A 13939-nucleotide genomic window follows, 5' to 3' on the forward strand; every position below is an offset into this window, starting at 1 on the left:
TGTTAATATATCGTTACATTTTTATAAAAGTAGCACGTTCTCATGTAGAGCTGGTAATCACAAAAAACATCCTCATGTTACAGCTGGCTCAACTTCCTGTTCAAATCACCAATGTGTTGGCCATATGTCCTGAACAGTACACCTCACTCAGAATAACACACACACACACACACACACACACACACACACACACACACACACACACACACACACACACACACACACACACAGGATACCATATATAGACTAGTCTCCCCATTGGCTGACACCCTAGGAAACAGTGATTTCCTCGTCTGAGCCAGAGAGGTCTGATGGCTTGCTGCAGTCTGACGGTGAGGAGAGCCTTGGGGGGCCGCCAGGGTGGAGCCCCTCGTTGCCCGTCCCACCACGGCGATGGCTGCTGTGCTGGGTGAGCTGACGGAGGTGCTGCTCGCCCAGCTCCTCCACCTCCTCCTCCTCCAGCCCCCGGCCCCGGCAGTAGTCACCCCCACCCCCGCCGACGTCAGTGAGGTCGGGGTGAGGGTTGGTCTTGGCGGGCAGGGTCTGTTGGCGGCAGCCCCCCGTCGACAGGAGCTCCCTCTCCTTGGAGTTCCTCCATTTCATCCTCCGGTTCTGGAACCAGATCTTCACCTGCACACGCGGGGGGGGGGTGTGAGTGTGAGTGTGGATCCAGTAGTTCATAGAAGGGTTTATCTTGTATGTTACAATGTTACACATCACTATATCATTCCTATCATTCATAGACACACTAAATACCACGTTCCCTGGTTGACCTATGAAAACGCCTAGATATAGATACCTTGTGTTAACTGATCAATTCACTTTTAAATCATTTTGCTTTTGTTTAAACCACTACCTCGCTTTTGTCGTTAAGCTAGGAAGAGCCCTTGGCCCCTCCCCCTTACCTGAGAGTCTTTGAGTCCCAGCTTGCTGGCCAGCTTCTTACGGTCTGGCTTGCTGATGTACTTCTGCTTCTGGAAGGTTCTCTCCAGAGCTTTACGCTGGAGGTCGGAGAACACGGCCCGCCGTAGCATTCCCCGCCTGGGCTTCCCTCTGGGGGCCAGGGGCCAGGAGAAGGTTCCCGGGACCGGCACCACGGAGGAGCTCGCTGTGACACAGAGGAAACAGGGCTGTGGTTTGAGTTTCAACGTTCACTCAATGAGGTATAGCATTTGCTTGTGTAATAGAATAACTGAATTTGTCAGCTAAAACAACAAATATTGTTACAAATGGAAAAGAAATGTAATTCTCGTAGAATTGTGCACAATTTCTACCCAGTGAAATAACAATACGTTAAAATGCTTTCATTTGGTGGTCTTTGCTCTGTCCCCCTATTTGAGTGGCCAAAACCGCTGCTGGAGGAAGTTCTTATTTGAGCTTTCAGTTAGTTATGTATTTATTTTTAATAGTTCAACTTTTGAAGCATCCACGCAGAGGAACCAATGAGGGCCATGCAAGTCGGCTGGTTGGTGTGAAACGCTGGAGGAATCCCTTCGGGAGGATCGGACTGTTTATCGTGCACTCATTAGGCCTAAAAGTGTAAGCAGTAACCCTGACCAGAAAACCGTTCGCTTCGGCTGAGACTCTGATGTGAAAGAATAAAGATACAAAAACCGCAAAGCAAAGAAAGAAAGAAAGAAAGAAAAGGTCCCATTTGTGTGTGTCGGTGGCCAGAGAGCCAAGGGCAAAGCGAAGGACCCTCCTCCTGGAAGCCCCCTCACACTACCTTTAATGAGGCATGAAAGAGAGTTGTATAGGGTGCAGTTGTATAGAAGGGAGCTAATTGTGTAGTAATGAAGTGAGTGTAAAAGAGACGGCGACAGCCCAGTATATTGTGGCCCCGTTAAAGACTTGTATATCATTTCGTCACGTCACTGGAGACATTGAACACTCAATACAGCGCTTGGGGGGATTTGGTGGAGGGGATTTATGGGGAATGCGGATGAATGAAAGTGTTCAAAAGTTTACCTAAACGCTTAGATACAATGCAAGGGCCTTTTGGCTGCACACTGTTATGCATTCATGAGTTTATGGAGGTTCAGGCCTAGCATAATCTCAATGATAATGTGTAGCTGATGCTATATTTTCCTCTGCAAAGCAAATCTTAAGCAAATCCGAAAAATCATCAGGACGCATTTAAGTCATCATTCGATGCTTTCTTTCACTGCAACTGTATAGCTTATTCTCTATATGTTTGAGACATGTAGCTAAGCATCAGTCTGGTCCTGTATAATGTAAAGAGCCTGAGAGTATGTTGGCCCAATCCATAACCTTACACAGCCTCCTCATTTAAATGTACCGACCCCTCTGTGGTCTTGTGAGAACATTCAAACCGGTGAAAAGAGACTAATAGAGAATTAGCGCATGACTGGTAAAGGCCTGTGAGCAACATGGCTAAGCCATTGCTCAGCAGTGTTGCGGAATGCGTGCGTGCGTGTGTGTGTGTGTGTGTGTGTGCGCGCGCGCGTCTGCGTGCACTGGGTATTCGGTGTCTGCGTCTGTGCGTGCGTGCGCGTGCGTGGGTGCGGGTTGAGGGTGGGAAAGGGTGAGTGTGTGTGTGGTTTTCGCCCCTATTGGTCACGGTGCTGAGGGCTTTGTCGGCGCGCGGAAGGCTCGGTGGGAAAAAGAGGGCGCGTGAAGAGGCGCTATAGGTCTCGAGCTGGGAAGAGACCCGCCTCGCATTTAGAGCATGACAAACGGGCCTGATATATCGCGAGCATGACAAACGGGGGCTAATTTGTGGATTAGAACGACCAGTACTTATGTCAGCAGTCAGTATGGTTACTAAATGGGGAATCGAATCGGCGAAACTGATTCCGAGCATATCAGGGCGATCCCGCGTTAAAAGGCCTGTTTCCAAGACTAAATGTTGACGCTAAATGCATCGCGAAGCTATCTATACATGGCTATCTGTTATTGGGAAGGTACCCTGAGATTGTCACGCGAAGGGTTCAACCCAGGTAGGACTAAATGTTGAGCGTACAGCACAAGAAAGGCCACAAAGCATTAACGCAACATAATAAACCATTTAATCAAAAGTCGGCCTATTTCATCCTCTATAAATGTAGGCCCAGTGAGCTCCGGTGGAGTTATTCTCTTATTGCATGAATCAATGAAAGATAATGATATAGGGGCTATTGCACACACACACACACACACACACACACACACACACACACACACACACACACACACACACACACACACACACACACACACACAGAGACACACACAGAGACACACACAGAGACACACACAGAGAGAGACTCAGATACAACCACAAACACCTTATTGGAACATATTATGTTTTAACGTTGGTAGCCTAAGCCTGCTGCTGGTAAAACCTTAAAAGTCATCTCACCTGTGAAGTAGGAGGCTCGAAGGAAAGGTGGCAGCGTCCCGTCAAAGAAAGGCAGCGGGAAGGACTTGGCCTGAAAGGTCTGGACTGGAAAGGAGGCTCTGGAGACTGTGATAGGATAACATGACAGGTGGTTGAGACACTAATAAATTGCGATGATTCGATCTTATTATTAGAACTTGTATTTTATCTATGCCTACTTAAAATTTGTATGAAGCCTATATGGTCTGAATGTGGGCGTGCCTGATTTCAGTCCATGTGACTGAAGTATAATAGCCTGTTAGTCAATGATATGAGCTGAGGAGACGTCGGTCAGTCGATTTGTCAGTCTGTCAAGTCTGGAAGCCTTTCAACCTAATTATGCAGCTTAATTATGCTTCTATGCTGGTACTCTATTCTAATAATAAATGCAAACTTATACTAATCATACTACTCCTCGTAATACACCCTTTATAATAAAAATAATCATATAATCATAAAAGGCATAATCATATGATCAACATGAATCATCAATAATCAAAAATCAATCAACCTTACCTTTCTGTGTTGACGGTGCCAGGATGGCACGGACCCCGAACTTGAGATAAGTGGACTCTGAGCAGTCCGTGTGTGGAGAGTCCGCCCGGTGGGGCTGCTGCACGGAGTTCGCCTGCAGGGCAGAGCGGTGGTCTGTGGTCAGGGGGGGCACCGCTGGACCGAAGCCCCGCAGGGAGAAGGTGTCCCGAGAGCTCCTCGGCGCGTAATTCTGCGAAGAGAATGTCCGATGCACGTAGGTGACGGGCTGACTGAGGCGGATGAGGTCGTCCACCAGAAAGCTAGTCGGAAGGGACCGGGGCATGGGCAGGGAGAGCCCGGCCGGTGGACGTAGTAACCCCGGGTAGAGGGTAGGGGGCAAGGCGCTGCAGGGGAAATTCATAGTCAATCCGGACGGACCGAAAGGGTTAAACTAAATAAAAATGCGTGAATGGGATGGCCACTTTTTCCGTTAAAATAAGCTTGTCTAAAAATTTAAAACAAGTTCAGAGATGAACACGGTTGCTCTCTTTCGCTCCGTCTCTCAGTGCCTCTGTGTCTCCGGGTCCTGCTCCAGGGATATTTATCGAAGAGACGCTCGAGCCGCGCATCCCAGAATCATGAAGGCAGCCGCACGAGACAACACGCACTTGAGGGCGCGCGCGCACACACACACACACACACACACACACACACACACACACACACACACACACACACACACACACACACACACACACACACACACACACACACACACACACACAATCAAGTTCACCCTTCAACGGGGCAATTCCAATGGGGAGGATTCGAAGGCAGTGGATTGGCCGAGGCACATTCATTTATGATTGGATTAGAGTGAGAAAGCAGCGGACGCAGCAGGGACATTGCCTCCTCTATAATAAAGAACAAGACAGCCGAGATGTGGAAACCCTGACCGTTAAAATTACCTTTCTGTTGGCCTGCGGTCGTGTTAGCTATAGAACCAGCGTGTCTGTCCTCCTGTAAAGACCTGAGTGGTAACCACAAACACACAACGGCATTCATTATGTAGTTATAGAATAAAGAGACAACATTCAATTGAGAATTATTTTCTGTTCTTTTCAGCGTTTCTTCTTTAATGCAATTGAATTGCGGCAAATAGCTTTGATCAAGTTTATGTATGAAACACTCTTCTGTTTTATGTTAATATAGGGAACGGTGAATATATATTTTTTTTAGCTCCAGAGCTAATTGAAACATTTTTTGTTTCGGCCGAATTAGTCACCCTTTCCCGTATCGGCTATTTGTTTTGCGTGTCATACTTTGATACTTATTGTGATAAGGCCTAAATGGGCCTATATATATATTTATTTATTTTTACAATTGAGTATCAAAAAAGCTAAATATTGGATCAGGGAAAAAGAAATGCTTGAATTTTCTATTTGTCTGTTAAGTTTGGGCCTATTTATTAAAGCAGCCTGTATGGAAAGGGAATAATATATTCCCTATATTTTTTCATAGCTTAAATAAGTATCTATATATAGGTATTATATATATATATATATATATATATATATATATATATATATATTCCATATATTTCTTATCACAGAGGCTATAGACCAAATCATAGGTTTTATCTGAAACAGCCATGTATGAATATATGAATACTATTAAAATGTTGTATGACGTATATATTCATTTTATTTTTCATTAACAACCCATTATGAGGCTATTAGGTGAGACGCTTTGAAGGATGCTGCTGTGATCGTGGCCTCGCGCTCCTGATCCCCTTAGAGCATGACGCGACTGTCAGCCCCGGGCCCGCGCTGTCCCCGCTTCTTTCTCTTTCCTTTCTGTTCGTGACACAAATCGTTGTGGAAAAAATCACACCATTGAGAGAGCTCTGAAAGGGTCTCTTAGAGTTGTGCTCTGTAATGAAAGTATTGGAGATGTTGGACAGCTCGATGGACGCGGTGATGAATTTAATGGCGGTTTAGCAGAGGAAGAACTAACGGAGCTGCAGGCGCGCCCTGTCGGTTTGACATGAATTTAAAAGGCCTTCAAAGCGTAAACATTGCAGTTATTGCATAATTCTAGTTATAATAACAATATTATTATTGATATTATTAATAATAATGATTATAATTATAGTTTACTGATAATATTCTGATTAAAAGAACACTAAAAACAATAGGGGACCGAAGTGACTACTCTGCGGCCTTCGAATGTGTTATTAGACATTGCTCTTGTGAGAAACTGAAAGTTGCATTGACTAAATAAATACAGCAGGCTTAATTCTATAGAAAAGGTGTTCTCGGCAGACAAAAAAATGTGTTGCACCCCTTCTCACATAGTCCAAGTGACCAACGTGAAAGTCGTCGCATGTGGGTCAGCGTCCCCGTCCCCCGCTGGTCTTCGCGTGGTGCTTGACTTTAACTGTGTCGTTTGAACGGCAGAAAGCCTACGGGACCCTGCAGGGGGACAGTGGTCTATGTCCATTGATTACTAAAAGGACGATAGAGAACCTCGAGAACAAAGGAGGTTTCTGAAAAAGAAGATTTTGTATCGGTGCTAAAGAGTTTTTTGTAAAGGGTGAAGAGGTGAGTCGATAAGCCCTGTGACTGATGGCGTTGGATTGGAGCGCATTCTCTGCCCCTCCGCATATCTCTCTCCCTCTCTATAAGGTCCAACCATTTACCGTTATGTTTATTTCGTTGGTCTCTCGTTGTCCCCATCCCTATATGCAGAACATGGTGGTGGGCTGTTGCCTCATATGGGCCTAACCATATACTGCCTTTACTTTTAATAAATGTAGGCCTTTTAGTAACCTTTGCCACTGCAACCTAAACTTTTGATCTGAACAAGGTTTTTAAAAAATATATAATTGCACAAAGATCCAGGCCTCACCCACCCACAGCCCAACGTAGACCACTTTTTTCCCTCTGCAAATAAAATTTGTCATTTGAAAAAAAAGACGAGAACATTTCAACAACAACTCTAAAACCAACGTCACATATACTTTTTCCTATTTAGGTTTTCCCTTAAAAAGCCAAAGTGGTATTCACTAGGCCGGTTAAAACGCTAGCCCCCTATATAAATTTGCTCATTAAATCAATCAGGACAAATTAAAAAATATCAAATATTGACTAGGGGCCCAGAGATTTTAAGAGCCTCATTAATGTGCGCATTAAACGCGTTGCGTTCGTTAACCACCCAACTGGGGGTGTTAAACACCCAAAGGTTCCCCCGCTAACAAAGCAACCTGTTTATTCAATCTGCAGCAGATCTTAGGCCCGCTGGGAATTTCGACACCTTAACCAAAATCTCTCAAAGAGAAAGGGGAGAGAGAGAGCGAGATTGTTACTTTCAAAGCATTTTATTCCCTCAGAAAATCCCTTCATTGTACTGAAGTGGAGCAGATGGTTCTCTGCGAGCGAATAACGGGCATTAGCAGAACTAATTTTGTCTCCCGGTCCGACAGACAGACAGAGGTCTTACTGCACTGGTTCTTAACCAACATAACAGCTGTTGGTGAATTACACACCAGTTAAGATTCAAATATAATAGTCCTCGACAAGTCTTACATGTCCATGAACAGTCTCTCGCCTAAATCGACCCAAAGCCATTAGCCTGTAGTCACCGGGGCCAACTGACCTTGGTGCCAACCCGGGGCCTGCATTGACAAATAAGCTGGCAAGGAGCAGACGAAGGCTTAATTGCATAAAAATGAGGTTTGAGCCCTCAAAAGAGCTCTATTTATTTCCCTAAACTGGATTGAAAGCAGATCAGAAATCAGAATAATTTGCAAAAGGCTTAAACTGTGTTGGTCTGTCTTTCTATCTGACTCTCTGTGTGTGTGTCTGTCTGTCTGTCTTTCTGTCTGTGTGTGTGTCTGTCTGTCTGTCTGTCTGTCTGTCTGTCTGTCTGTCTGTCTGTCTGTCTGTCTGTCTGTCTGTCTGTCTGTCTGTCTGTCTGTCTGTCTGTCTGTCTGTCTGTCTGTCTGTCTGTCTGTCTGTCTGTGTCTGTCTGTCTGTCTGTCTGTCTGTCCGTCCGTCCCATTCGCGAAGTGAGAGCATCTGTTTTGTGGCAGTGTGGAACAGAGTGGATTAGCCAGGCCCTGCGTGCTGAAATGAGGCGACAAGGTTTAAAACCATATTAACTTTCCATTAAACATCACCTCGTCCTGTAAAGGGGGGGAAAAGACGCGGGCGCAGGGATAAAGCGCTTTAGAGCATGATGGGCGGGGCCAAGCGCGCGAGTGTTTTTCGCGTGCGCGCGACTGTCGCTCTCACTGCACCTGTTCCCTCTGTGTAGACCTACTGTAGTTACTGCTAAGCCTGCAACATATCGGGGTTTTCTTCTCTGTGCGTGTGTGTGTGTGTGTGTGTGTGTGTGTGTGTGTGTGTGTGTGTGTGTGTGTGTGTGTGTGTGTGTGTGTGTGTGTGTGTGTGTGTGTGTGTGTGTGTGTGTGTGTGTGTGTGTGTGGTGTGCGTGTGTGTATAAAATGAGTTTTATAAATTGTTATTACCAAATTGTCTTTAATATTTAGGACCAATAAAGACGTTTAATTTGGATAATTAGCTTTTTTGATGTTTGCTAAATGCACAACCTTTAGTACTATTTAATGTATTGGAAAATACAATCTATAATATCCTAGTTGAAACAATGTCATTGTTTTGGCCCTAAAAGCTGTGTTGTTTTGCAGCCATAATCACTCAAATAAACAAGTAAACATATCAGCAAGTTGATCCTCGATATATTCACTAGGTGCCAGCATTAGAATTCATGTTTTGAAAAAAAGGGGTCAAGGCAATTAACTTGTGACGAGAAACAAATGTGTGAAATACTCACTAGTAACACATACACACACACACAAGCACACACACACACACACACACACACACACACACACACACACACACACACACACACACACACACACACACACACACACACACACACACACACACACACACACACACACAAACACACACGCACACACACACACACACACTCACACACACCCTTTTCAATTCAATCCTCGTGGCATAATTCCCGTAGAGCCCGCTAAATGACCGGTTCTAATGGGCGGTGAACGCGGGCGACACTGAGTCATTCAGGGCTGCTGGAGTCTCCTCATTAGTTGTACATTGGTCATGGGAGCTCAGGGGCAGCAGCACATAGATGCTCTTACAGCGGCTCCCACATCAGAACCGCTCCCATTCTTTTCCATTCACCACTCGCTGTCTCCTCCTCGTCTCCGTGGGTCTCCCCCAGCGCCGCCGCAGCCTGGGCCCTGGAGAACACCTGGCAGGTTGTTTTGGAGCAGAGCTTGTAAATGCCCGTGGTTTAAAAAAAGGGGAGCTATGGGGGCTTGTGTTTGGGGCTTCTTTTGGGGGCCCAAACACAAGCCAAGCGCTGCTGGGAGGGTGTGTGTGTGTGTGTGTGTGTGTGTGTGTGTGTGTGTGTGTGTGTGTGTGTGTGTGTGTGTGTGTGTGTGTGTGTGTGTGTGTGTGTGTGTGTGTGTGTGTGTGTGTGTGTGTGTGTGTGTGTGTGTGGGGTTTAGTAGTGATACCGGCGATTTGGTTGTCGGCTCTGGTTTATATGATGGTTTGCAAAAAGGGGAGCATGCACTGGAGGAGGAAGGAGGGCGGAGGGGAGAGAGAGTGACCCAGCATTCACACCGACCTGGGGCTGCTCTTGACGTATCCCATAGCTTCACAGGGCTTCCACGCAGGGGGGGGGGGTGCCTCCGTCTTGAGGTGCTTCCCTTTCATGGGACGGGTCATGAATGTGGATGAGGGGGCAGCGAGAGGAGATGCGTGGGCGGTCCACTGAAAAAGGGTTCTCCAACCGGACATTAGAGACATATACTCAAACACGTTCAGGAGGGTTTCGTTCATGTGTTGATGTTAAACAAATTTTCGGTTTAGCGTGTGGATCAAAACATGTCATCCACCTGTCAATCCGTCCTTCCGTCCATCCATCGTTTTCTTTAACTTTGAATTCTTTCCCGGTGTTGTTTGTCAGGGTGAGAAGGCTGAGCCCCCCGACACAACACTGGACCTCTGCTTAGAGCCCCAGGGCAAAGGTCCCCCCCCCCACATACACACACACACATACACAAACACACATGACACACACACATGCACATACACACAAACACACACAGCACACCAACACACACACTTATCCCAGGTGCTGAGGTGCTGACCTGAAGAAATACTCATAGACAGCACCAACTGCATGTGAATGCGTGTGTGCGTGTGTGTGTGTGTGTGTGCGTGTGTGTGTGTGTGTGTGTGTGTGTGTGTGTGTGTGTGTGTGTGTGTGTGTGTGTGTGTGTGTGTGTGTGTGTGTGTGTGTGTGTGTGTGTATGTGTGTGTGTGCATGCGTATGTGTGTGTGTGTGTGTGTGTGTGTGTGCGCATTCGTGTGTGCGTGTGTGTGTGTGCGCATTCGTGTGTGCGTGTGTGTGTGTGTGTGTGTGTGTGTGTGCATGTGTGTGTATGTGTGTGCATGCATGTGTGTGTGAGTGTGTGTTTGTGCATGCGTATGTGTGTGCGTGTGTGTGTGCAAGTGTTTGTTTGTGTGTGTGTGTGTTTAGGCCTCGTGGGGACCTGGCCCCACACTGCTGGCATTAAGCCGCGGCTGCAGGGTTGAGCGTGGGGTTAACGGCTGAGACAGAGAGCTGGCAGTGGCTTAGAGGGACCCAGGGCCAAGGCCAGGCGTGGTTCTCAGTGTGGCCGGGGTCTTACTCTAGGAATGGAGGCCAGGGGAGGGGGAGCAGGGGGGGTGATGCGGGCTGAATGCGAGGACGCCAGCCCAGCGCTCCTTGGCTTGCAGGTATTGAGGGAGGGCCACGCCGCGTAATTGGATTGCGCGCCGGCCACGGTATTTATGTCACTTCTCATCTTGTCAGCGTGCTAACAGGCATAGCGACGGCGTTGGGATCTCCAATGGCGACGGGGGCTTCGCCTCGTCCGGACGGACGAGAGAGAAAGGACCCAAGCCTCATTTAATTCACATTTAATTCTCACTCAAGCCGTTTTAAAAAACGATGTCATTTGCATAACAGGGGGAAAAAGGGGACTCTGCCTTTTCAGCATCAGCCATGGCTCGGTGTGTGTGTGTGTGTGTGTGTGTGTGTGTGTGTGTGTGTGTGTGTGTGTGTGTGTGTGTGTGTGTGTGTGTGTGTGTGTGTGTGTGTGTGTGTGTGTGTGTGTGTGTGTGTGTGTGCGCGAGAGAGAGAGATGGAGAGGGAGAGGGAGAGGGAGAGGGAGAGGGAGAGAGAGAGAGAGAGAGAGAGAGAGAGAGAGAGAGAGAGAGAGAGAGAGAGAGAGAGAGAGGGAGAGGGAGAGGGAGTGAGAGAGAGAGAAGGCAAACAGAGCCAGTGTTGTAATCAAAGGGTCGTGCATTCGTTTGGTGACAAGCATTCTCCCACAGATCAAGGGATAGAGGGAATCAGCGACTGAACGCTTGTGTAATTGTCATTAGAAACAGCTAAACAGACAAAACCTTTGTTGATTGACTGGAAGTTCAGACTTTTGTATTGCTATAGAGCGCCTTGGCAAGTGCTGTTTTTTTTTCTTTTTTAAATGCACTCTCATAGATGCATTTGATTTGATTGTCAATTTAAACCATGCTAAATTATTAATCCAACATTTTGAGTATTAAATGAAAACATCTGATTAAGTGTTAAGTTATTCAGCATCGAGCATCAGGTAGAATAGAGGACCTTGCATAGAATACCTGCTTCATGCAGCAACAGCCCAAACTAGTTTTACAACGTAATATTCAAACACATTTTAATTGAACTAAGAGTTATCAATTAATGGCATTTAGGCCAAGATATAGTTGTAAAGGATGATGGCAGGATAGAAGAAAGATATAAATACAGATAGACATGCAGACGGACGGACAGATGTATATCAGAGAGAAGCTGATGGAAACAATCTTTTAAAGTCATGTTTCCCACACCTAGACACACGCATATATACACGCGCATACACCCCTAAACCCACCCACCCAGTAGTGCTTTGATTTAAAACCAGACTCTATCCCCTCTCACTCAACCCTCAATACACACACACACACACACACACACACACACACACACACACACACACACACACACACACACACACACACACACACACACACACACACACACACACACACACACACACACACACACACACACACACACAGAAACACAGAAACACATGCACATCTGCTCAAAATGTGATATGGGAAGAAAAGAGAGAGAGTGAAGCTGGGATAAAGTGACTAGTCAGTTTCCTGCTGGTTTTCACTCCTTGTTCTTTCTTTAGCTTTCAACCCTTTAGCCTGGCCTTCTGCTCCCTGCCCAATACACACACACACACACACACACACACACACACACACACACACACACACACACACACACACACACACACACACACACACACACACACACACACGCACACAATATGACCTGCATGTTTACAAATGTCTTTATGTGTGTATGTGTGTGTGTGTGTGTGTGTGTGTGTGTGTGTGTGTGTGTGTGTGTGTGTGTGTGTGTGTGTGTGTGTGTGTGTGTGTGTGTGTGTGTGTGTGTGTGTGTGTGTGTGTGTTTGTGCGTGCGTGGATGTGTAAGGGTACATGTGTGGTTTGATGTGGTTTCCTGGTGGAGTCTATTGTGCCCGGGCAGGAAACTGCTAATCCACTCAGATCATTCCCTGCTGCTCTGATAATCTCACTCGTACAAGCTTTGATTTGGCGGAAAGTCGCCTTTCTCTTTCTCTCTGCGTCTGGGTGTCTCTCTTTCAATGTTTCTATTCGTCTGTCTGTCTTTCTGACGGACGAGTTTCATTTGATATTGCATAAAAGGATGAAACAGAGAAAGAGAAAATCTCAAGTGTTGCATCAAACACACAGCATGGGTGAAGAGTCAGGTCGGCTGGATGCAGCTCTCTCTCTCTCTCTCTCTCTCTCTCTCTCTCTCTCTCTCTCTCTCTCTCTCTCTCTCTCTCTCTTACTCTCTCTCTCTCTATCTCTCTCTCTCTCTCTCTCTCTCTCTCTGGCCTCGCTCTCTCTCGTTAAGCTTCATGATTTGAACACTCCAGCTTAGACAGATTTCCATCTTTATGAAGGTAAGAGTTACATGCCCTTTATATGTCACAAGCCTAAATAATACATGTATTAATCATGAGTACGGCAAAAAGATGAGTCCTGCTGGATATGTAATTATCCAGCCTCATTCATATCCAGAGGATAAGAGAGCAACTTGACACATTGTTTCGGTGAACATTATATTGACAATGAAGATGATGATGATGATGACGATGATGATGATGATGATGATGATGATAATGATGAGGATGATGAGGATGATGATGATGATGAAGCTGATGGTGGTTAGGACATTACAATCTATGAATAAATGTATTTGATTTACTGTCCAAGACGGGTCATTTCAATTTGAAATTAGTACTCAATTAACTCAGAATACTGATAATAGAAATTTGATCGTTAACATATGCAGGTTAAACGGTGCAAGTTGAATCGACAGTGTGCATGTTTTACGCAGAGGATTTATTTAAAAGCCTGGAAGCATGAACCTTGAAACTAATTTGATCACAAACTGCCATAGAGACAATAAGATTTAACTTCATTTTGACCCACGCCCCCAGGCAGAGCGTGGTGGGGATAACCATGGCATCGCCTCCATGATTCACTCAAAGTTCCACGACAAGGCAAGAAAAAAACAAAATTTTCTACCCAATTTCCTGTTTTGAAACTTTGTCACACTATTCTTCAAGCGCACGTGCACACACACATACACCAGCAACACCAGATTATGCTTACGCGCTCAGCGTGGAAGCCATTCATTTTACTTCCTATTTCTGCTTTGTTTGATAATTTCACATGGCCAATACACACCGACCCACACAAACAGCCTGCACGTGCACGTGCGGTATAGCGATTATATGCCCTCCGGCCACACCCACTCGGTCGTGCACGTCCACACACATGCACGCACACACACAAACAGCGCCGCATAGGGACCCCGCCAGGAGGATATCCCGATTTCTTC

At 46.2% G+C, this 13939-nt stretch overlaps 1 protein-coding gene across 1 annotated transcript; it reads right to left on the reverse strand.

The window, feature by feature from the left end:
- Positions 1 to 270: 270 nt before the first annotated feature.
- Positions 271 to 4274, reverse strand: LOC130388984 (homeobox protein DBX1-B-like). Its single transcript, XM_056598632.1, has 4 exons — positions 3896 to 4274; positions 3362 to 3445; positions 906 to 1108; positions 271 to 630 (listed from the first exon to the last, which is right to left on the reverse strand). The coding sequence occupies exons 1-4, from the start codon at positions 4272 to 4274 to the stop codon at positions 271 to 273; spliced, it is 1026 nt and encodes a 341-aa protein (XP_056454607.1).
- Positions 4275 to 13939: the final 9665 nt, after the last annotated feature.

Source organism: Gadus chalcogrammus, chromosome 9, assembly GCF_026213295.1.
Source record: "Gadus chalcogrammus isolate NIFS_2021 chromosome 9, NIFS_Gcha_1.0, whole genome shotgun sequence".
Classification (NCBI taxonomy): Eukaryota; Metazoa; Chordata; class Actinopteri; order Gadiformes; family Gadidae; genus Gadus; species Gadus chalcogrammus.